The sequence below is a fragment of the Asterias amurensis genome, chromosome 2 (genome assembly GCF_032118995.1).
Source record: "Asterias amurensis chromosome 2, ASM3211899v1".
Taxonomy (NCBI): domain Eukaryota; kingdom Metazoa; phylum Echinodermata; class Asteroidea; order Forcipulatida; family Asteriidae; genus Asterias; species Asterias amurensis.
Genome location: NC_092649.1, coordinates 30,033,585 through 30,059,254, shown reverse-complemented (window position 1 = coordinate 30,059,254; position 25,670 = coordinate 30,033,585). Strand labels below are relative to the sequence as shown.

The following is a 25,670-nucleotide window of genomic DNA, read 5'->3' as shown; positions in this document are numbered from 1 at the left end:
ATTTCCCTTTTTTTTTTATATGATTAAACAGATACAAAAATAAGTTTTGATTTTGAGTCAGAAATCTGATGTTGTAAAACATTGGAAACATATAATTGGGTTTTGCGCTTTTTTCTCATGACTCTGATGTTACCATTCACAGGTTTGTTATTTCTTGCACAGATACTTGTGTGTGGTGAGCATGTTGTGTAATGTATACAAAGTGCCAAAGTTATAGTCTAGTTGGTATCAAACAGGTTTTCATTAAAGGCAGTGGACACTATTAGTAATTACTCAAAATAATTATTAGCATAAAACCTTACTTTGTAACAAGTAATGGGGAGAGATTGGTGGTATAAAATATTGTGAGAAACGGCTCCCTCTGAAGTGCCATAGTTTTCGAGAAAGAAGTAATTTTCCACGAATTTGATTTCGAGACCTCAGATTTAGAATTGAGGTTTCAAAATCAACCATCTAAATGCACACAACTTTGTGTGACAAGGGTGTTTTTTCTTTCATTATTATCTCGCAACTTCGACGACCAATTGAGCTTAAATTTTCACAGGTTGGTTATTTTATGCGTATGTTGAGATACACAAAGTGACAAGACTGGTCTTTGACAATTACCAATAGTGTCCACTGTCATTAAACATGTACAAATCGTTAATAAAATTGGGTTGAAATAATTATAACTTTATCAATAAAATAGTTAAACTGTTATCAAACCCTGGACAACTTTGGATGATCCAAGATTTCAACAGAGAAAAATGAATAAATATAAATATTAAAAGAATTTTGAACAGAGTTCATCTGAAACTGTCTTCTTTAATATTGTAATAGTTGTTATTTCTAAGGGGAGTTGGAACTAGCCTCAAGATAAAATAAAAAAACAAACATTTACATTAAATTTGGTTTTGTCCAATCAATCCCAAAACGTAGTCCTTCCATTTTTAGGTTTTGTAGGAGTTTATTTTCTAAGTTTCTTTTTAGTATTGGAAATTTGGTTTTTACTCACCACAATTTTCATAATAATAATAATAACGATGGACATTTCTATGGCGATGTGTCCACAAATGTTGAGCTCAATAAGCATTAATATTTATCACTGCTCTGTTTTTCAACTCCTTACATACTAGGGAGTATGCAGCCTCTACTGTCAAATATGCAGAGCATTGAGCCAAATCAACCACAGAATCAAGCCCATTTACTCCTGGGTGAAGAGAAGCAATTATGGCCAAGTGTCGTGCTCAAATATTCACTGGAATTCCTGGTCTTATATTTACCCAAGTTACAACAGTCTTTACATTACATTACTTGAGTCGACCTCCCATCCTCTACACAAGTTGTCTCAATTCAAGACGTTGGTTTTTATAAGACAGACTACCCCCAGCATCAGTGATGTCAACTGATGCTCCAATGCGTTATTAATGATTGTACCCAATTATCAGCCACCATGATTAAAACTATAAGGCATGCATACTGGTGGGTCAGAACCACTGATCAGAGTCCTTGATGTTTTAGATTGCACAATAGATTTATCAGTGATAAGAGTAAGCGATTATTGTATTTTTTTGCAATGAAGGCGGTGGCCACACTTTTACGAACCACTGCTTCACCAAACTCATGATGCTGCTATAGAAAGGACTCCCTGCTTGGTATAAATAAGTTTTATATTTTATGTCTCAAGCGATGTCATTGTCAAATGATCTTTTCTTCGCTGGAACGTTAAAGATACAAAGTTCTACAGAATTAGCGATAAAGGTTGAGGGAAATGCATTTAAAGACCGAGGTCAAACAATGGAAAGGTGCTTGTGTGATTGCTCCGCACGTCGCTCTCAGCCAATGATAGATCATCCTTTCATCTCAACGAGGACACTCTTTGAGCTTGGAGTCACATGATATGCGAGTACAACAAGACGTTTTGGGTGCATTTGATTTATAGCTCACCCACCCCATTCACAGGGTAAGATGAGGGGGGGGGAGGGGTAGGGGGAGGGGGGCAGTGGAGGCAGGCCTACATGTATGTTAGTGACCCATACTTGTCAGCTGTGAAAAGACCTTACCTCAATCGTTTGGAAAAATAGGCTGGGATAGATTATTTTGGAAACGAACATGCGAAGCGTCCAATAATTATCCATATTGGGCTCCAATATTACATTTTGGATGGCATATGAAATGTGTTCTACTACACAACTAATGGGATCTATGTTTGTCGCATAGTTTCCACACAACATTTTTCAATATAAGTATCTATATTTTTTTGTAAGTATAGGGGGAAAGAGATGGGTTTTAGCATTCGAGAAAGACTCTGCTAGGGTCGAAACGTCAGGCCATTAACTATTTTTTTCTTATAAGGAAAACATAAGGCAACAAAGAATCATAACTCACTTTGTTTTGCACTGTCTTGATGACGGCAGAATGAATAAAGTCAGCATGTTGATTCAGACCCAGATGTCTGAGCAGTAAGCATCAAACAAGCAGCATCCAGCAACCATCATCCAGCAACCATCATCCAGCAAGCAGCATGGGTTTGACACGTTCCTCCTCAAAATTGTCTTTCAGGTGTTACTTGTAACCTTTAAGTATAAAAACAAATCACAAATTTAAATTCAGTTCCTTAAAATTTGAGCAAATGAAACATAGGAATGCATAAATTTATCATTTGATCAAAGAAACATTTACTAGGGCATGATTTGGACCAATGGCCTCCAGACTAACATGCCATCACTCTATAAACTAAGCTAAATACTAGCCCCATGTTGTTGGTGGTCTCCCTATTTTGTCAACATCTTTGTTTAGGGTGCCAGTGACAATCAGAAGACTGTAGAGTGCTGTTAAATTATTCCAGAGGTCATGATTGGGTTCAACTCCCACTCCAGTAAATTTGTCTTTGTTCAACACATTTTACAGTGTTATACTCCAGAATTTGTATCCATTTCAAGAATGAAGAGATCGGTCCAATGCACCCACTGACTGCCACAAACCCAAGCTTAATGCATACACTACAATTATTGAAATGTACATTAATCTGTGCAGGGTGAATCCAAGTACCCCAGGAAGTGATAACAAATACTCTTTATAGCCCCCCTCGCAAGATCAAAAATAAGGCGCATTGTCAAAGACCAGTCTTCTCACTTGGTGTATTCAAACATGCTTAAAACAACAAACCTGTGAAAACTTGAACTCAATAGGTCGTCAAAGTTGCGAGAGAATATTGGAAGAAAAGACACCCTTGTCGCACAAGTTGTGTGCTTTCAGATGCCTTGAATGTGAGACCTCAGCTGAGGTCTTGAATTCAATTCAAACATTTTAGTGAAAAATTACTTCTTTTTCAAAAACTACGTTTTAAGAGGGAGCCGACAATTAGCAATAGTGTCCAGTGTCTTTAAGTCGTGCTTGCATTGAATCGGACAAGTTGGTCTGTGTACAGGCGCTGTGTGTGTGTGCGCGTGAGAGTGCGGTGTGCTATCGCATTCGGGCGGCTGCTAGGTTTATCCTTGCTCTTTGGTTTTAGCTAGAGTAATTGTCTACACAGCCTTGATCAAGGCTTACTTATGTTTATTTATTTATTTACAAATTTATCTATTTTAAAATTTATCAACCAATTTTGTTGTCAAGTGCTTCGTCCCTGGTTTCAACAAATGTTGAAATGAATAACTTTGAGTTACATGAAGACACCCCCCCCCCCCACCACCAAAAAAAAAATCAATAAAAAAAAAATCAAACGAGCATAACTTTGTGGATAATGAATGTTTTAATTTATTTATTTACAAATTTATCTTTTTATCTATTTTGAAATTTATCATGCAGAAATGGATCGACCAATTTTGTTGTCAAGTGCTTCGTCCCTGGTTTCAACAAATGAATAAGACACCTCCCCCCCCCCCCTAAAAAAAGAAACTTAAAATGGGCATAACTTTGTGAATAATGAACCTATGGCAATAATGACTATCAAATTACTCATGGGACAAGCTTTCCATTGATACCAATTTTGTGTAGGTGCTCTGGAAAAACCAGACAGGGGGACAGGAAGACAGGAGGACATGTGTCCCCCCCACCCCAATTTAGCAAGGTGGGGGGGGGGAGACCACAATATCAAATGTCCCCCCATGTTTTTAGCCTCCTTTAGCTCAACTAATAAATATTGGGAACAACCCCGCCCCATCCTCCAGTATTTAATTTCCCACTTTAAACATAACCTCCCCCCCCCCTTGAGTTCCAATATATATCAATACTTCTTCAAGTTCAAGTGGCTGATTGTAGCCAGACAGTGGACCCTAAACAGTCAATACAGTCTATAGTTGTTGTTTTTTTAAATCTCACCCCCCCCCCCCCCCCCCCCCCCCATGGCAATAGTGTTTTAGACCACATCATTATGATAGGAACTAGGGAGGGACTTGACTACAAAACTGCTGGAAAGAAAGACTGGTTTTACTCAAAAATAAAAATCATGGAGAATGATCAACTTGGATTGAGGATTGTAAGAAACAAAATGGTCACAGAGCATGCTCATTATCACTAGCTAGAGTCCCTGATTGTAATATCATTTGATAGTCCCTATACAGCTAATGGAATGAACGTACTGAAGGAGAGTCATAACAATGCACCAGCCAGATTCTTCCCATTGTACCTTAGTAAACAGTCAATGTTCAAGTACACAAGTTTGCATAGTCCCAAAAAAAGTTTACGGGTAAAAATAAAGTGAACTGTAAATCATTAACGAAGATTTATGGGAAAAATGCCAGGAAAAAAACTTCACAAACTGATGTTGATTTGAATGACAATCTTCTGTTTGTGGTGTAGTCTTCTATTTAAACAGTCAATCTTCAAGTACACAACTTTTCATAGTCCCAAAAAAAAGTTTACAGGAAATAACAAAGTGAACTGCAAATTATTAACAAATAATTATGTAAAAATGCAAGATTTTTTGTTTACAAACTGATGATTGGTTAATTTAAATCACATGATCGATGCAGCTGCTCAGGTGACATGAATTGGGAAACCCAGACTGAGACAACATCCCTCTATCAGTTTTAACACTGAAGCCAGACTGTTCATTCTTTGATGGTGGTTGATTCTTCCATGTCTTATGACCGTTGTTGCAATTTTGTTGGCAAACTTCAGTGCATTTTTGTATTCAATGATCTCACTTCTTGTCTATTTTTGAAATCCTGAATCCAGAAAGCTATACTTTCTACCATCTTCAACCATGTCACTATTGAAGTTTGATCTGGTTTAAGTAATCTCAGCAATCTTTACTACGCCAGGCACCACCAGGTCTTTGGTAAGTAATACTCAATCCTTGCCTACTTCTCTCCCAATCTCTGGAGGCCCCCTCTGATTTGCACGTTTCTTGGTGCCTTCCAAAAAAATAATTTTCATCCGCGATATCAACAGCAACCAGATTAATTGTCTAGTGGTATTTCTATCAATATTATTATCACAACCTGTGTCCATGCATCAGCTACATGCCGTGGCATTAAACCATAAGGGGAGAGTGTTCAGAGAGATTGAAATATACACAGGGAATGGTTCGATACATTAATAATAATATTAATAATAGTAATTGTGGCTTCTTATATAGCGCACAAGTCCGTCACCCAGTGACGCTCCTGGCGCTGTAACATTACATACAGTATTTCCTGCCAGATGTGGGACTACGTTTGAATTGTGAGACCTAATTCTGATAGCACCATGTAATGCTTTACTAGGTGCTGTGGCGCAATTTGCTGCCGATCGGACCAGGAACATTGGGGCGAACCCCTTCTGTTTTTGATATATGCACTGGGTTCTTTTACATGCGTTACATATCACATGGGACCAACGGCTTAACGTCCCATCTGAAGGATGAAGCAATGGTGAAGTGTCTTGCTTAAGGACACAGGTGTCACGGCTGGGGATTTGAACCCATACTCTGCTGATCAGAAACTCCAGAGTTTGAATTCGGTGTCGACACTTCCATTAACTATAGTCACTCCCAAACTATGTCTTTAAGCCCGCTTCCCCGCTCCCTAAAGAGTGTCTGCTTACACCACCGGCTGCAGAGCTTGTTTGATAGATTTTTCATATTTATTAATAGTTTTTAAAAGTCCAATGCCAAATAATATCAGACAATATTAGGTGAGAAGTCTATAGTTGGCATGGAGGAACACCAAAGACTTAAATATTAATTCATGGAGTACTTTTAGACCACTGACCTCTACATATACATATCTATAGGCTGTCACTCGCAGTAACAAGTATGACTATCGGTGGTAAACTGCTCGTAAAAACAGACTGGTTTTATTTACTTTATTTGTTTGCGGAGAAAGATCAACTGGGATTGTACAATCTGTTTTGTTGTTGGGGGTTACTTTAAAAATGTATTGAACCATTTTAGGAACAAAGGGGAGGCTTCGTCACTTAAGAGGGAGCTGTTTTTCACAATGTTTTATACCATCAACCTCTCCCCATTACTCGATACCAAGAAAGGTTTTATGCTGATAATTATTTTGAGTAATTACCAATAGTGTCCACTGCCTTTAAGCACTGTAACTTTATTCATTGTTGCAGTCATTGGATGAAGAAGTATGAAAAGAGTTATTCACTCCAGTATTTTCTTGTTAAACAGATCCATCATGGCGGCATTCACAGATAACACAACAGATTCTACAACTACAACTACTGAAGGACAATCTGGATTAACAACTGAGAGCATTATAGCCATTGTCTTTGGTTGTATCGGTGCGGTTGGTGTGTTCTTTGGGATATGTAAGTCGTTATTCTTTTTCCAAACGCCTTTTCTGCCAAAGTTCAGGCACACAATAAAAATTGTTCTGGTGCCAAAATAACATAAAATAACCATAAATGCATCCAAAAATACCTTGTATTATCCGTGTTGTCGCTACAAATGTGCTTGTATCTTTCATTTTTCAATACATAGAGACATGCATGGGACTGTTTGGACCAGTGAAAAACCTTGTACAAACTGGGGTCTCGCTTTTCCTAGCACGTATTACTGAAAATGGACTGTAGAGGCAGCCACAACCAATAACTAAATTCACCACAAAAGCTTAGAGGTGGACTTATTCCCTGATAACTCAACAATTCAACTTTAAAAATATCTACAGAGATCAATAAAGTGCACAACTAACAAGATAATTTATCTTGAGATGATGATGTCACATAACAGAACATAGCGCTCATTTGCATAGAGCATTTTATGTCTGGCCCCGAATACGCACAAAATATACCTTTAAAATGCATAATTTTTACAAAATGCATAATAACTCAAGATTGCAACAAGCGAATGTTATGGATCGTTCAGTATTTTGAAGAGGAACTTACTCTTTTTTAATTCATGTACGTTGTTTAGTTCTATATAACCGGGAACTTGTTGCCCTTTTAATATAAACAAATTGACTTTCTTTCACGCCCCTATGGCGGGGAGTGAAAAACTATCGAAAAACCCCCGTTTTACATAACTTGCCATAACTCGTGAACTGCGCCATGCAGTTGCCTGGATCAAACAGCTTCTTGAATCTGAACAGTTTATCTGTCCATTCATGTAACAATGATGATGATTGGTTAACTGTTACCTGTTGCCCTAGAACGGAACATGTGATGCCCATAGTTTTGTAGCTTAAACCCTTTCCATGTTGTGTGTGCGAGAGCGCGTTAACGTAAACATATGGCCATTGACTTAGTACAGGAACAGCTCATTTTGGAAAGTGGGGGTGTCCATACAGGAAAATACTGTTTAATGCAATCATTGCAAAAGTTTGATCTAAAGGCTAATTATATAAGCTTTATCTCACATTTATTGTCTAAAACCACAATGACTGCGTAAAACTTTGAGTATTACAGTAATACGCAACGCCCATTCTTATGATTATTGTACTCCACCCCGTGTCAAAGTGGTACAGCCCGCATCACGCCCGCTCTCGCCGTTGCACGAACAATGTAGTGAATGTTTATTTTTTGATTGCTCCATGCGTACTTTGTTCCGTTATATACTGGCAAATATCTATGTTTCTCAAGAATAACTTATTTAGGATAACAACTTATAATGAAAGCAGATTTCGTCTCCCCAAAATAAATCAACATCTTAGAAATAGTATTACAGTAGAAATTGACATCCCACTTTAAAAGAATTTCACCATCTAAACAACAGCTATAGCTCAGTTGGCCAATAAGTCAACGTAGCATTTTCTGTACTGGATCACAACAATTAAAGGTGGCTTGCTATTTATGGCTTTTAACTATTTTCTGTTTTACTTACAGTGGGTTTTCTGTATAATTGGAGAAGAAACAGAAGAGGTAATTATTGAAGTACTTTCTTTCACTTAAGAACAATGGATGGAAGCTCTTTGGATGGAAACATCTTCCCTTGGTGATTTCAAGAGTGCCTTAAAGACGCACCTTTTCTTACAATAGTTTACGTTCTTGTATTGTTGTATCTTTATGCTTGTAGTGGTATTATTTGTTATATATATATATTTATGTTGTTGTTGATTTATAGTGTACTTCTTTGTAAAGCGCTTAGAGAATTAAGTGTTAATTATTAGGCGCTATATAAATCGAAAGTTATTATTATTATTATTATTTGTGAGACGTTTCATTCAACAAGATTTATTACTAATTTGATTTCAGAAGTCATGAAGACATGAGTCATGATTCAATTCTTCTGAAATGTGTAAAGCAGACATTATCTGCTGGTGAAGCAGCCCCTTACAGCACTATCCATTTCATATTACTGCTTACAGTTAGGAAAAACAAAAGGCACTCCAACTTTTCTAAATTATTGTGTGAATGACACCTCAATTCAAAATCAGTTTCTTCAAAGTGTAATGACCTGGGGCAGCCATATTCCTTGACATCAGAGCTCAATACTCGGGGATGGTTTTTTTTCAAAAGGACAGAAAATTATTGCCACTCATGTTTATACCGAGCACAAATATCCCGAGTCAAATACAAAACTGCCAAGATTTAACCCCCTGATAAGTGGAGAAATCTTAAGGGAAAAAAAAACACTCAAATAATCCTAGACAAAAGCTATGCATGTAAAGCAGTCATTTAACAAAAGTTTTTACTATTTTGATGGGATGGATATAGACGTTGGTACTGTCCAGCAATGGGATAAAGTGGGACGCTGCCACACCCTAAAGGTTAAAGGAGCACAATTTTAATTCTTTCACATGTTTCTATTGTTATTCCCAGTATGGAGAAATGCAACTGACTTTTCCATTTAAAAAAAGTTAAAACCAAATTAAGGATAAAGAAACTATACAAATATAAATTTGGTCTAAATCTTTTCATCTTACCTCTCTTTCTGAAAGTTTGTAAATACTCGGGGCCTTGAGTACCTTGTTTGGTAGATACGTGCGCTATATAAGACTTCGATATTATTATCTTGAAAGCTGCATAGAAAACACTGCACACTCAAACCTTCACTGTGTATGGAAGAGTCTTTGGCACTCTATTATCGGTCGAGTTGGCCTTTGAAAAGCCATTGAAGCCGTTTGTTATGAAATGCATATGGTTAGAAAGATGTTTTAAAAGAAGAATGTAATGATCCACACAAGTATAGCTCGAAAGTGCATGATTTTCCATTCAGGTCGAGAACTAGAACAAAATGGCGACCATGTTTGATCGCGATGTGAAAAGAAAACCATGCAATTTCGAGGCATGTTTGTGTGGATCATTATACTCTACTTTCAAATTATCAATCTATCTAACCATTCATAACCAACGGTTACAAATGCTTTTAAAAGACCAACTGGACTGATCCAAGGCAACATGTTCCTTTAACATGGTGTTGAGTTTTTAAAATCAGCACAGGCTTCAAAATTACTGCAAACAAACTTTGTAGGAATCTACTGCTGTCTTGAAAGCACTTGAATTAACATATTCTGGGTGTTGGAGTAGCTCAGGACTGTTAAAGAATCAGTCATACTTTATAAATAATTGGTACAAAGTGTATTGAATCACATAAAGTTTAACCCCATGTTTAACCCTGTGACCCAAGCCATTGAAATACAACCAAGAGTCTCCATCGTTGCAAACTCCATACCTTTAAACTGGTTAACAAGTAACACCAAAATATATTTGTCCTTTAATGTTCAGAAGACGATCGAAGGCGCCGTCAAGAGGATCACAGACGTCATCAACAAGAAAATATACCATTAACACAACCAACAGAGGGTAATTACAGAACATTTTGACTTTTACTTTGATGTTTCTATAAAATCACTAATAGAAATTGACGTTATATTTTCAACTTGTACGGGGCAAGCAATACAGCAAAGTAACCAACGTTGATATTTTGGACTTGAAGCAAACTCAAACATGAAACTAGGTTTCAATATTTATGATTTGTACTGAAAGCAGTAAGTTTAGAAGTCAAGAATGCTCCCTAATATTGATCATATTTGATTCTTCTTCATAGGAAATTATTATATTAAGAGTCCCTGCCTGTAAGAATGTACCAAATTAGGGGGGGTTGTGATTCATGGGTTCGCAGATCTTCTTCCAAAAAATTAGAGTGATACACCATCACACCAAACGAATAAATCCAAAATTTTAGTTTGCTGACGCTTTCGGTTTTGGAGTTACCAGTTATCAAAGTTTGGGCCAAAAAGCCCTCGAGAAACGAATAGTACATTCTCTGTAAACACAAAAACCAGTGCCAAGGTCATCCCAAAAAAAGTAAACATTTTTTGAAACCTCCAGTTGGGCTTATAACAAAAGTAAAAAAAAAAAAAATTGGGATCTCGTTGGCGCGTCATGTTACGTGCACCTGAACCTTTGACGAACAGTGCCCTCGTGCCATTTTCAACGCCTCATAACTCAGCGCACGTATAGGATCCCATGAATTAAACAAGTTCAAATGAAAGAGCTTGCATCCCTAAAACAAATTTAAGTGCAAAGTGCGTGGGATCTCGTTGGCGCAGAGAGATAATAGAGGTCAAAGTTCAAATTTTACCAATATATTGCGTTTTCGCACCTCCGTAACTTCGCGCGCCAAAAAAAAAAAATTGTTTTTATGGCAAATGGGTATGGAACAGTTTTCATCTAATGACAAATGAAAAAAGAATCTTGGGATCTCTGCAACTTGCATGTCAAAAGATTTTTTGAAAATTTTCTAAAGTATTACCATTCCACACATATTGGCCTAAATTGGGACAACATTAACTTTTCTCATCACTGTAAGTATCTGTGCCAAACAAGATCCCATCAATTTTTTCTTGCATTTGGTTAAGTTGAGTGTTCCTTAACAGAATTCAATTGAAAAATAATTGAGATCATGTTGGCCCACCAATATAACAAAGGTCAAAGGTCATATAAAACTACACTACTGCCTATTTTGGGCGATTTTGCGTTGTCTAGAAATCCTCAGCAACACAAAAAGCAAAAATCAAATGGGATTTGAGTGACGCTAACAAATATTACAGATCAAAAGTTCACAATACATGCCTATACTTATGCATTGCTGTGGCAACCGAAAGTGAGAAATATCCCCCAATTTGAAAATGTTGGCAAACCATGAAGGGGATAGGTCTCCAAAGGTTACGAAGAATATGGGTGTTTTTGATATTTTCTGTCAAGAGCCAACTTCAGAGCCTTTTCAAGATTTTATTTAATGAACAAGGCTCTATCCTTTATGTTGGGGAAAACCACTTATAATATCTAGGCACATGTGATTGTCCCAAATTAATTATAGAGCCCTTGTTCATTTGATAAAATGATGACATGGCTTTGAAGTTGGCTCTCCAAAGAAAATATTGGTGTTTTGTAATTCATTTTCAGGTGCGCGTAACATGACGCGCCAACGAAATCCCTTTTTTTTTTTTTACTTTTGTTATAAGCCCAACTGGAGGTTTCAAAAAATGTTTTACTTTTCTTGGGATGACCTTGGCGCACATTTTTGTGTTTACAGGGAATGTACCATTCATTTTTTCTCGAGGGCTTTTAGGTCGAAACTTTGATAACTGGTAACTCCAAAACCGAAAGCGTCAGCAAACTAAAATTTTGGATTTATTCGTTTGGTAAGATGATGTAACCCTCTAATTTTTTAGAAGAAGATCTGAGAACCCATGAATCACCACTTGGTACACTCTTACAGGCAGGGACTCTTAAAGTGTTGTAGAAACTCTGGAAATACCCTGACTCAAACAATTAGGCAACCAGAGTTCAACATATTCTTCTTAGCAGAGAGTTCATCAGTGCAAAAAAAAACCTAAATCCAATGCATCGGGATACCATTTTCTGCTTTGTCGAAAATTTAAAAGTTTTGATCAGATGAAACAAGTTGTACATATGGAAACTACGGTGCTCAGAGAGTGCCAAAATACTTAAAAATCGTCTCACCAAGTCAACTTATTTACTGTCTAACCAATTAAAAGCATCTTAAATGATATAAATTATGCAGCCTGCATTATGATAGGGTGAATGCATGCACACAGTACACAGTCAACCCTCTGACTGTCTAACCAACTAATCACACCCTCTTGAATGATATAAACTATGCCAGTATGCAATATGATATGGTGAATGCATGCACACAGTGCACAGTCAACCCTTCTACTGTCTAACCAACTAATAGCATCCTCTTGAATGATATAAACTATGCCAGTCTGCAATATGATCTGGTGAATGCATGCACACAGTACACAGTCAACCCTCCTACTGTCTGACCAACTAATAGCATCCTCTTGAATGATATAAACTATGCCAGTATGCAATATGATCTGGTGAATGCATGCACACAGTGCAGTCAACCCTTCTACTGTCTAACCAACTAATAGCATCCTCTTGAATGATATAAACTATGCCAGTCTGCAATATGATCTGGTGAATGCATGCACACAGTACACAGTCAACCCTCCTACTGTCTAACCAACTAATAGCATCCTCTTGAATGATATAAACTATGCCAGTATGCAATATGATATGATGAATGCATGCACACAGTACACAGTCAACCCTTCTACTGTCTAACCAACTAATCACATCCTCTTGAATGATATAAACTATGCCAGTCTGCAATATGATATGGTGAATGCATGCACACAGTGCACAGTCAACCCTCCTACTGTCTAACCAACTAATCACATCCTCTTGAATGATATATAAACTATGCCAGCCTGCAATATGATATGATGGCATTCACACAGTACACAGTCAACCCTCCTACTGTCTGACCAATTAAAAGCATCCTCTTGAATGATAACATTATTAATAATACCAGCCTGCAATATGATCTGGTGATGGAAGGCACACAGTACACAGTCAACCCTCCTACTGTCTGACCAACTAATAGCGTCCTCTTGAATGATTATAAACTATGCCAGCCTGCAATACGATATGGGTCACCTTGGTGAGAAGCGAGCGCTTTACGTACAAGCCAACCATGCTCCCAAAGCACTGCCATTAGCAGAGTTCCTTTGCATGAGTGTCTTTCTGAGATATATTATTATTGATAATAAGACCATGTTTAGGTTTTTAGGGACGCTTAAGTGGAAAAAACGGCCTGTTCAAGACAACACCTCTTCTATCTTGAAATCAGACAAACTATATACTATTTGAAGCACTTCAATGAAAAAAAAATATAAACACAGAACAGCTTTGTGTTTGTGGACAAACACCTCACGTTTAGTCATTATTAATATAATTATAACCAGTGTGACTACAGTATGTGGTGTGTATGTATGTGGTTATGTTGCCTGATTGTATGTCAAATTAAGACGACAGTTTACAAACATAAACATTTACTCTGACTTTGGTCCTTTAAATCCAGGAGGCATAGTCAATAAACTTAATATTTATTTATTTATTATTTATTTATTTTAAATCTTTAGACATACACAATAGTTACAAGTTGTACAGGGGCTGTCAAGGTTAAAACAAAAGTATAAACGTGTCATCAAAAGATGTGTAAAACCAGACCCCTGCCAACGATAAAAATATAATTACTTCAATATTTAAAAACAAAAATTATTGAAAACCCCAAAACAGTACCATCACTGTATACTGATGAAACAGGTAATAGTTATATTCACATTTTGATTTGAGCATTTATGGTATTAAAAGCTTCATATTGGGAAGTCAATGGTTTATCTTTTGTATAGTCTGTGATTAGGAACTTGTGCTTGAGTAGTCTAGGGCGCTGGACCCAAATTCTGTTATTTATACAATGAGGGTTCAAATCACATTTGCTTCTCTCAACCCGGGAGTACACAGTGGGTACCGGGCGAGAGCTGTGGAGTAAGCTGCGATAGACTGGCATCTTGTCCAGGAGGAATAGACTAATGGTCTTAGTCATTGAATGCCAAGGAATACGGCTAGTTATAATCACTGGTCTGATGAGCCATGTTGGATCAGGACAAACTTTACTTTTCTTTTTATGTAGTCTGTGGTGCATGGGAAAAGTGACAGAGCTATTAAACAAAAAATACAAAAATTATATTTCCAAACTAAAGATTTGTTTCCACTTTGTGAATTGAAAAACTAATCTTTATTGAACCAAACAGAGCTCATTGTCATTCACATGTAGTCCAATATGGTTTATGTTTTAAAACTATTCATCACAATAGCTTCAAAGTTAATATTTTGATTTTGACCAAACACTGATGTGTGATACACAGGTTAAAACAAAAACAGTATTCCTCATCCCCAATAAAAGTTTAAATTGTAGTTTAATTCCAAATGGAGACGACATTGTTAGTGACAGGGGTAAAGTCAGGAATTTTGACATAAAATTGTCCAACACTCTTTAGTCTGAAGTTCAATCAATCAATCAATCAAACGTAATTTGTATAGCGCCTACATCAAAAGTTTGCCCAAAGGCGCTGAGGCACAGAAGAAATAAAAAGTCATTGATGGTAGGCCTCCTGAAACAAGTGGGCTTTCAGAAGTGCCTTGAATGTTTTGAATGAAGTTGTGTCCCTGATGTGATTGGGAAGTTTATTCCAGAGTTTATGTCCATATAGTAGGTCCGTTGATATTTTCTTATGTGCTGTACAATGGCGACCAGTCAACCAGCTTCACAAGGTGCTCTCCCTCTTTTGCTCTTTTGGGTAGTTCTGAGCACTCATAACCTGTTTGAATTTTACTTCATGTGATAGAGGTTCCCTTATTGACAACTTTGGTGTATTTCATCATCAGTTTCCTGTCAACACTTTTAAGATTTCAAGTGTTTTTCAGAAAGTTTCGGATCAATCTCAGCAAGAAAATGGTACCCCACTCTCCAAGCTGTTCTTCATGCCTGAGCAACTGCATTGTATGCAGGAGCAAAATCACGACCACACATAGACTTTAGTATTTACAACATGTATACATTTGGGCAAAGAAATACTGAAAAAGAAAACTAACATCAATATTGTTGGCTTGGGGCGATGTCAAAACGACACACTGTGCCAACGTTTGTGACATGACATTAAAGTATCATGCAAGTTTCAAAGTCAAGAATACCCATGTATACATTACAGGTATCTTATTTAGTAGGAAATTGCTATATTTAGGTGTTGTAGAAGAGCTGTAAATTCACTTACATGTATTAATTGGGGAATAACACTGCTGATACTTTGAGACCAGTAACTTTGTTGATCAGAAACATCAGAGTTTGAATTCGGTGCTCTTAACCGCTCTGCCACGACACTTCCACAATAACAGATTAATTTATAAAACTTTGGAAACAACACAATCGTTTGTACCGTGTGCACATCCATGAAAGACAAAGAAAACACAATGCGCATGCGAAAACTGTGTAATTTCTCAAATCTTGTGTCTCCAATGATTCATCTTAACACGCAGGCAACAGTGCAGAGTGGCGGTACCACACGTCCTGTACAAAGAGATCTAATCCTGCTCGTTAATCAGCCGCTCAGCTGGAGGTCTCCTATCTTTTTCCACTGGTCAGACAGGGGCATGGTCAGGGTTTTCTTTTGTTACTCTGCGGTTGGTCGTCGTTCAAACTCCTTCTCTTCCTTCATCCATGGTACAAACATGAGAATGGCCTTGACTTAAAAAATATGTCAGCATAATTATTGTCAATGTAAGAAGAATTTGAAACAATCTTCAGAGTGTCATCTCTGGAATGTGAACCTCAATTGATGTTATTCTTTCATCAGATATTAAACCTGATCTTCAGCAAGATCAGAGCCACCAATCAACACATGATCACACAGTTAGCCCTAACCAAATTCAGCAGGCTAATATTCCGAGCACAAATTGACTTTATATTTACAACATGTATAGGCCAAGTATTACTGGTAAGGAAAACTTAACATCAATATTTTTGACTTGAAGCAAAGTCTAAACGACACATGGTGTCAATATTCATGAAAAGCTACATAAGTTGACTAGAGTGCTAACTCCCCTTTATACACGCACTTATGTTTTTATGCTGTGTGGGCGCATCCATGTTTGTGTACAAACCAATACAAAAGCTTGAAATTTTGTACCTTAATTGTACGGATATTTGCATGATAGTGCGCTTGTTCTTTTATATGCGCCATCGAACCAAATTACAGCAAATGTGAAAGCACAATCTGCTGATGAGCGTACAAACTGCGAGCATCATGTGCGTCATGTTTAAGAGCAAGTTTGCACGTATGCGTGTTTTTTTTTAGTGCGTCATTCTTGCCGGCATATTGTGCATCATTGAAAAAGATTTCACTCTTTTCCCCTTGACACCTTGAAGCATTTGTTGTAGGCCTACTTACTATTATAAGAATATGTGTATGCATAAACGTATTGGATTTCTCACAAGAGGCCTTATGTTGTATCAGCACAAACGTTTAGGCAGCGCTATGAAGTGGCCCATGACGCGGCCGTACACATACTTAGGCATTCGCATACGTAAGCACGCACACCAAATCCAAATGTTTACGGCCAAGTGTGTTCTCTTACAATTAAAATCGTTCCATAATCACGCACCACAACAAACATGTGTGCGACCCGGGAGGCTTCAAAACGCAGAGCAAGTTAGCGCTCTATGTTCTTGATACAGTTCTCTGCTTTTGTTCAAGTGGGAAGAGGTTGTAGGGTATGGAAACTACATGTATGGTGCTTAGTGAATGCCATGATACTAATATATCACCATGTCAACTTATTCAGTAAAATGTGTTGAAATGATATGATATGAACCAACCATGCCAAAGAAATTTACTACAAAAAACTAAATTTCTACTTTGAGACACCATAGCTCAGACATCCATTGCATAGGATTGTCACATGATTGGCAATCACATGACTGGCGAAAAGGAATTTGAAAAGAGGAAAGAATGTAAATAAAATCCAGCTCTGTGGTCCTCCTCAAACACGTTCACTTGAACTTAGAGGTAAAAACTAGCTGGTGTGTATCTGTCACAAAAAAAGTTGTTAAATTTTGTGAATTGAACAGATTATTCAAAGGACTTGTGTTGTGAGTGTAATCATGTTAGTGATGATTTTTTTTTTTTTTTTTTATGTTTCGTAACAGGAAAACCAGACCCAGATCAATTTCAAGCTGTTGGACAAAAGGCTAACGAGGCACTGAAAAAAAAGTACACAAATACAGGTAGCTATGTACAGATGCTCCCATTGGTTGATGATGATAAGAGTCACATAACGGACATATACACTAAGCTATGTTTAAATGAACTAGTTGACACAAGAGGGAAGATTCAACACAAGAAAATTGATTCATACGAAGAGATTTTCCACTTTCAGACCATTGAAGGTAATCCAATCAAACGTATCGTTGTAAGCGGATCAGCAGGAATTGGCAAGACAACCCTAATTGACAAAATTGCTTATGATTGGGCAATGGGCAACAGTGAGACACTCAATAAGTTCAAACTTGTTTTTGCTTTAAAAATGCGCTCTTTAAAAATAAGCTCCAACCTAACAGAAGCAATATTTAATACGTTGCTGGACAATGACACATTAGATCAATCTGCCTCGAAAGAGTTTGTTGACAAGAACCAAGACAAAGTATTGATTCTCTTGGATGGATTTGATGAATTTAAAATTGATCCGCTTGACACATCCTCATTTGGTTCGATTCTCAATATTCTTAATCAAAATCGGGGCCCAGAATGTTGGGTAGTTATTACATCTCGTTCTCCCCTTGACAAATTAGTCAACAAATCATTGGTTAAAAAGCCCTATGCTCATGTGAGAGTTGAGGGGTTTTCAGATACAGATAAAGAGGAATATGTGAATAAATTCTTCAATGATGATCATGTCAAGGCTAGCAAGCTTACAGAGCAGATAAAACAATCAGAAACCTTGTCTGATTTGGCAAAGAGTCCCATGCTACTGCTGCTGATGTGTTTGCTGATGGGGAGCACAGAGAACACCCTCCCAGACACAATGACACGACTGTATAACAAAGCACTGAAATACATATTCAAAAGAAAAACAAGAGACATCAAAGACGCTGCAATATCTAAGATTTTGATTTCTATTGGAAAGGTTGCTTTAGATCGTCTGATTTCTACCGATGAGTCATTTGCCTTTAGAGAAGGGGACTTTAAAAAGAGTGCGTTAGATGCAGCAATTAATGCAGGTGTCCTCAATAGTGAGATGGTCATTGATGGGCTTGATATCTATCAAAGAGTGTCTTTTATGCACCACACATTTCTGGAGTATTGCGCAGCAATGTACTGGCAAAGCTTGATGAACACTGAGGAATTTGACAGAATCCTAGATCAGATTGAGTCAATTGAGAGCAAGTTTTTGTTGACACATAGTTACGATTATCTGCTCCAATTTTGTTGTGGAGACAATGAGGCATGTACAAATCGCATTTTACAGAAGGTGCATGAGGTAATAGAACCACGACTGGTTGCTATTTGTTACTTGGAGAGTCAGCCAAAAGAACTGCCACCAAAAAATATTATCAGATCAGTTCTGGCTGGTGAAGATGAAGATGATGATGTTGTTCATTTGTATTTGAGTGACAATGAATTATTCTATTTTCTGAAGTGTGTGACAACCCTCAGCAGAGGAAATGATTACTTCACAAATGTTAAGAAACTGGTTGTTGGTCGTTTAAGCTTCCAGAAGTTTGGTGAAGATTTGGCAAAGTCAATCAAACTAATGACCAATTTACAATCTCTATCTCTGAAGGATAGCTCATTAAGTGCTGCCAATACTAATCAAATCCTATCATCATTGGCAAGTCCATCAACATTGACTGAGCTAGACCTCTCAGGGAGTAGAGCCTTGGGTGGCTCTGTGTCATTGTTGGCTCCTCAATTGATGAAACTGAAGCGCCTCAAGGAGCTTCACTTGGTTGACTGCTCACTGGAAGCTCAAGATGTGTCACCCATTGTCAAGTCAACGGGTGACACTCTGGTTAATCTAGATGTATCATGGAACAGAGCATTGGGTGGCTGTGCATCCATTTGGGGTCCTGAACTGGGGGAAATGGAATGCCTTCAAGATATTAACTTCGAAGAGTGTTTACTGCAAGGTACAGATATTGAGCCCATTGCTGTGGCACTGAGTGGTGTGTCTACTGTGGCTAATCTTGATCTGTCAAGTAATTATGCTTTGGGTGGAGGTGCATTATTGTGGGCTCAGCATTTGAAGAAAATAAGACACCTTAAGAAACTGACATTGGAAAAGAGCTGGCTGAAGGACTGCGATATGAAGCCTATTTCTGAGTCAGTGAGCGATATGCCCATCCTGGTTCATCTGAATCTGTCAGAGAATGAAGCTTTGGGTGGATGTGCATCATCATGGGCTCTGCATTTGAAGAAAATGATTCTCCTTGAGGAACTGATATTGAAAGGGTGCAATCTGACAGATTGTGATGTGAAGCCCATTGCCGAGTCACTGAGTGGAAAGTGCACTCTGGCTTATCTTGATATTTCATCAAATTATGCACTGGGTGGCTGTGCATCATCATGGGCTCAGCATTTGAGGAAAATCTCCCACCTTCAGAAACTGAAATTGCAATATGTTAAACAAGAGGATATGGAGCCCATTGCTGAGTCAGTGAGCGACTTGCCCAATTTTACTCGTCTGGATCTGACACATAGTTTATCGGACGGACATGCATCATTGTGGGCCCTGCATTTGAAGAAAATGTCCCACCTTCAGGAACTGGTTTTGGAATGGTGCTATTTGCAATATGACGACATAGAGCCCATTGCAGAGTCAGTGAGTGACATGCCCAACCTGATTTGTCTAGATCTGACAATGAATGATAATTTGGGTGGCGGTGCATCATTGTGGGCTCAGCATTTGAGGAAAATGTCCCACCTTAAGGAACTGAAATTGGAACGGTGCAATTTGTCAGATAAGGATATGGAGCCCATTGCTGAGGCAGTGAGTGACATGCCCAATCTGGTTCGACTGGATTTGTCAAAGAATAGGTATTTGCACCACTGTGCATCATTGTGGGCGCCTCATTTAAAGCAAATGATCAAACACCTCAAGGAGCTCAAAATGTACCGATGCCTTTTGACAGAAAAAGATCATTAACACATTATTGCATCAATTGGTTTGAATTCCTCCATAGTGAAGACCATTTCGAGTTTACTCACAGATGTGAATCTGTCATGTCATTGAGTCTGTCATTTCTCTGCACAACTGTGTACTTCCTTTATTTGAGACAAATGAAACTCATCATGTTTATTGGAGACTGTTGGATCAGAATAAATTTACTTCCCAAACCAACGATGCATTATCCCTTGCAGTCTTGGGTTGTCTCTTCCAGAAGTTGGACTTGAGAAAGCTGCTCAAGTATGAACCCTGTCACTGAGTGTTATGCTCCCTCTGGTTGATCTGAATCTTTTGTTTGATTCAAAGCCTTGATGACTTTATAGTTTACTGTGGGCTTTCATGTTTAAAACAAGTTAAACATCATTCGGTTCAAAATATTTCAAGTAAATATATGTAGCACAATCATACAATGTTTTAAAACATTAACGTAACAACACCAAAAAACACAACAATTATTAACACTTCTAAAGTTGCATGGCCCAAATTTGGACGAAGATTTTTCTAGTTTTGTGTGGGTTTTTTTGTTACAGAAGTTTTTCTCTAAATGAATTTTGAAAACTATACTTAAAAAAAAAACCTTTCTCATACGCCACAGATAACACATAAAAAACATGTAGCATACAAAATGTGTAGTAAATGTGTAGCAAACAAAAAATTTTGTACATGGCTGATAGTTTTCATTTAACTACCATTTTATCATTGACAGTTGAATAGACCCTAGTCACATTGGGCATCCCACAAACAAATTAATACACATACACGTCTCCTGTCCGTCATTTTGTGGGTCAAAACGGTCTCGGAGGGCTGGTCTCGGTCTCGGAGGGCTGGTCTCGGTCTTGGTCTCGGTCTCGCAGCTAACCCAGTTCAGGTCTTGGAGGGCTGGTCTCGGTCGGGAAGGGCTGGTCTCGGTCTCGTAGGGCTGGTCTCGGTCTCGGAGGGCTGGTCTCGGTTTCAGGAAGGGCTGGTCTCGGTTTCGGAGGGCTGGTCTCAGTCTCGGAGGGTTGGTCTCAGTCTCGGAGGGCTGGTCTCGGTCGGGAAGGGCTGGTCTCGGTCTCAGAGGGCTGGTCTCAGTCTCGGAGGGCTGGTCTCGGTTTCAGGAAGGGCTGGTCTCAGTCGGGAAGAGCTGGTCTCGATCTCGGAGGGCTGGTCTCGGTCGGGAAGGGCTGGTCTCGGTCTCAGAGGGCTGGTCTCAGTCTCGGAGGGTTGGTCTCAGTCTCGGAGGGCTGGTCTCGGTCGGGAAGGGCTGGTCTCGGTCTCAGAGGGCTGGTCTCAGTCTCGGAGGGCTGGTCTCGGTTTCAGGAAGGGCTGGTCTCAGTCGGGAAGAGCTGGTCTCGGTCTCGGAGGGCTGGTCTCGGTCGGGAAGGGCTGGTCTCGGTCGGGAAGGGCTGGTCTCGGTCTCAAAGGGCTGGTCTCGGTCTCAGAGGGCTGGTCTCAGTCTCGGAGGGCTGGTCTCGGTTTCAGGAAGGGCTGGTCTCGGTCGGGAAGGGCTGGTCTCGGTCTCAAAGGGCTGGTCTCGGTCTTGGAGGGCTGGTCTCGGTCTCGGAGGGCTGGTCTCGGTTTCAGGAAGGGCTGGTCTCGGTCGGGAAAGGCTGGTCTCGGTCTCAGAGGGCTGGTCTCAGTCTCGGAGGGCTGGTCTCGTTCTCGGAGGGCTGGTCTCAGTTTCAGGAAGGGCTGGTCACGGTCGGGAAGGGCTGGTCTCGGAGGGCTGGTCTCGGTCTCGGAGGGCTGGTCTCGGTTTCAGGAAGGGCTGGTCTCGGTCGGGAAGGGCCAGTCTCGGAGGGCTGGTCTCAGTCTCGGAGGGCTGGTCTCGGAGGGCTGGATTCAGATTCGGGAAGGGCTCGGATGGGGAGGTCTCGGTCTTGGTCTCGGACTTTGAGGTCTCGACTACAAAACTGGTTAATGCCAGTACGTCGCAGCTAATCCAGATCAGCTAACATCAAAATGATTACTTCTGGTTTAATACAGGAAGTTTAGTCTTCAAAGTTCATTAAAGACCATGTCATCAGTTCAAACAGAAATACCATTACAATCTGCCATTGTTTTTTAAAGTTTCTTTTGCACAATCCTTGTCTGTAATCATTCAGAGAAGTTCACAAATTCAAATCAGTGTTAATGGCAGTACATCGCAGCGCAGTACAATGTCTTTAGGTATATCAGAGATTGTACCTTTATTGACCCAATTGATGAAGACATTACCCAAATTGGTCACACAATTTGTGTGAAGTTCCAATGGGTAGAGAGTAGTCACATATGACGTCAGTGCAAGAGCGTCTATTTAACAGTTCTTTTGGTTCAAACCATGAACTGAGGGGCATAATGGTGCTTAAATGTAAATAAACTCATTTCATAAACCACTGAAATATTGCAATGTAAAGTATATTTTTGTATTAAGTAAGAACTTATCTATAATTTGGGACAGGCCTGTATGCTTCGTTTTTGAAAGGGCCAGGGCACCAAGGCATTTTCTTTTTGGTAAAGGGCCCCCTATGAGAAAATTGTAAATTTCTACTGGAGCATTTCAAGGGCACCAAGGCAATGGCAAGGGGCAATGGAGACAATCGCCTCCGTTGCCTCTGTGAAGTATCAGGCCTGATGGGATATGGATCGTTATTTATGGTCATTTATACTGGATGATACAAATAATATAACAAACCTTGTTGTTAGATTACTCATGACTTCACACATTAACAAAAGTGTCACAGAGCCTGGACTTTCTGCAGGCACAAATTGTACAAAGCTAACCGTGGAATAAATCTTACATTTGATGAGGACTGGAAGCTAACAATTGTTATAACACCCCTTGCAAGTATTCTGCCTGCTCATTGGTTTAGAGCGCGTCACATGACATGTCTTAGTTTTGCTATACGACGGCCGTGTGATAGTGCGTCGGTTTGCCATGCGCTAGTCCGAAGACTAGCACACGGCGTGCAGTACCCAGACGTCCGTTGCGTGTACGAGGATGATAAATTAATAGTCTGTAACCATTTCGGATTGCACGACACTACAGTACATGCAGCACAGTAAAAGTGTTTGCAATCTGTATTCGCGTCGTCCGTGGATTGTAGCATTCAGGTCTGTAACTTAATAATAATAGTACAGTACTTAGAAATGTTTGGGGTGTTATAAAACAAATATTGACTGCTTTTACTCGTGCAATGGTTACAAACTATGACTCCCTCGGTGATCCCAGACTGAAGCCTCGGGAAAATAGAACGCTCTCGGGGATCACCTCGGGAGTCATAGTTTTAACCATATCACTCGAAGCAGTCAATATTTGTATATTATCAACTTTTGTTATTTATAAAAATTGTACATAGCTCACCATGGATTAAATCTTACATTTGATGAGGATTGGAAGGTAACAATTGTTATCAACTTTTGTTATTTATAAAAAGCTGTACATCTCAAACTGTGTGTTCTTCTCATTTATGATAACTTGTTTTATATTCAGTGCAATAATTCCCTATAACTAAATATTGTAAGTTTAGTTTGAACATTGAACATGTAAAGTTTCTCTTGTATAGTTTTTAGTGTATGTCTTTGGCGTACCATCAGGAAGAACAGTGGAATCACTGATGGAGTCCCTGAATAAATAAAACCAATACAATAAAATTATAATCAAACATGTCATATACCTTATATGAACAGTGAAGCATCTTGCCTGCCAGGAGATGCACTGGAATGCAAAAGAGTACTATTTCTTAAACATTGTTAAATTGACTATTTGTACAGCCAAATATTTATTTATTTGTCTAAGTCTAAAACACTATATAATTCATCTCGTTTACATACCGCATTATGTAAACGAGATGAATATTGACTTAACTTAATTGATCTTTTCCTATGTATGATTTGGTTTGTGAATATTCAAAGAAAATTATTCACTTTGTTAAAATAATAAGGGAATAAAAGGGTAGTGACAAGGTCTGTAACAGCCGTTTAAAACCGGCAGGGTCTCGGCCGTGTAATAAATCGCACGACCACGACCATGCCGGTTTTTAACGGACATTTAAGAACTGTTTATTCCTCTTCGTAATTAAGTAGGAAACTCTGTAAAAACTTATCTGTTTTCCGATGTCTGAGCTCTGTACATGTGATGCATTTTTATGAGACAGTTTTTGTATATGCATTTGTGTGTATAGTAATGCATTCTCGTATCCATGAACATGATTGAGGGCTAAACCGCACAAATGCTATTACCGGTTATAAACAGCTCTAGCTGGTCATGTCAACCGTTTAAACACCCCCACGTGACACACTTTCCACCAGTAGGAATAGCGAAACTGTCTGGAGTATTTATGTACGAGTATTTCTTATGGGTCATTTCGTCTCAAAAAGATGCCCAATCTGCAAAAAATATGAAAGTTACAACTAAAACTCCAAAAGATAGTGCTACCTGGGTATTTATGAAAAGAAATAATAAACCAACTTTGTTATTGTGACCGGGTCTGCAAAAAAAGACCCTGAAGTCACTCAAATTCATGTTTGAGCTTCATACAAATGGAAAAGACCATTTTAAGCTTTAATGTCAAATTGTTTGAAATTAATTCATGTGCAGTTTACCAAATTGAAAATGATTAATAAACAAAGTTGACGGACAGGAATACCTTCCTGCTGGACTATCAATCTAAACCTTTCATCAAACATTGATGCCTCAAGTATTAAATCTTAGTCGTTATTTCTTGCACAGATACTTGTGCGTGGTTGAGCATGTTGTGTAATGTATACAAAGTGCCAAAGTTATAGTCTAGTTGGTATCAAACAGGTTTTCATTAAGCATGGACAAATCATTCATAAAATTGAGTTGAAATAACTATAACTTTATCAATAAAATAGTTTAACTGTAATCAATTTAAAACCCTGGACAACTTTGGATGATCCAAGATTTCAACAGAGAAAAATGAATAAATATAAATATTAAAAGTATTTTGAACAGAGTTCATCTGAAACTGTCTTCTTGACTATTGTAATAGTTAATAGTTGTTATTTCTAAGGGGAGTTGGAACTAGCCTCAAGATAAAATAAAAAACAAACATTTACATTTAATTTGGTTTTGTCCAATCAATCCCAAAATGTAGTCCTTCCATTTTTAGGTTTTGTAGGAGTTTATTTTCTATCTTTCTTTTTAGTATTGGAAATTTGGTTTTTACTCACCACAATTTTCATAATAATAATAACGATGGACATTTCTATGGCGATGTGTCCACAAATGT

The 25,670-nt window shown here is 38.5% G+C and overlaps 1 protein-coding gene across 1 annotated transcript; it reads left to right on the top strand.

Annotated features, from left to right (window-relative positions):
• The first annotated feature begins 4,817 nt into the window (after positions 1-4,817).
• Positions 4,818-25,383, top strand: LOC139933829 (NLR family CARD domain-containing protein 4-like). The gene is made up of 5 exons (XM_071928047.1): positions 4,818-5,263; positions 6,590-6,729; positions 8,242-8,277; positions 10,084-10,161; positions 17,441-25,383. Exons 2-5 carry the CDS (start codon positions 6,597-6,599, stop codon positions 20,434-20,436), a joined length of 3,243 nt encoding a protein of 1,080 aa, XP_071784148.1. The 5' UTR covers positions 4,818-5,263; positions 6,590-6,596; the 3' UTR covers positions 20,437-25,383.
• Positions 25,384-25,670: the final 287 nt, after the last annotated feature.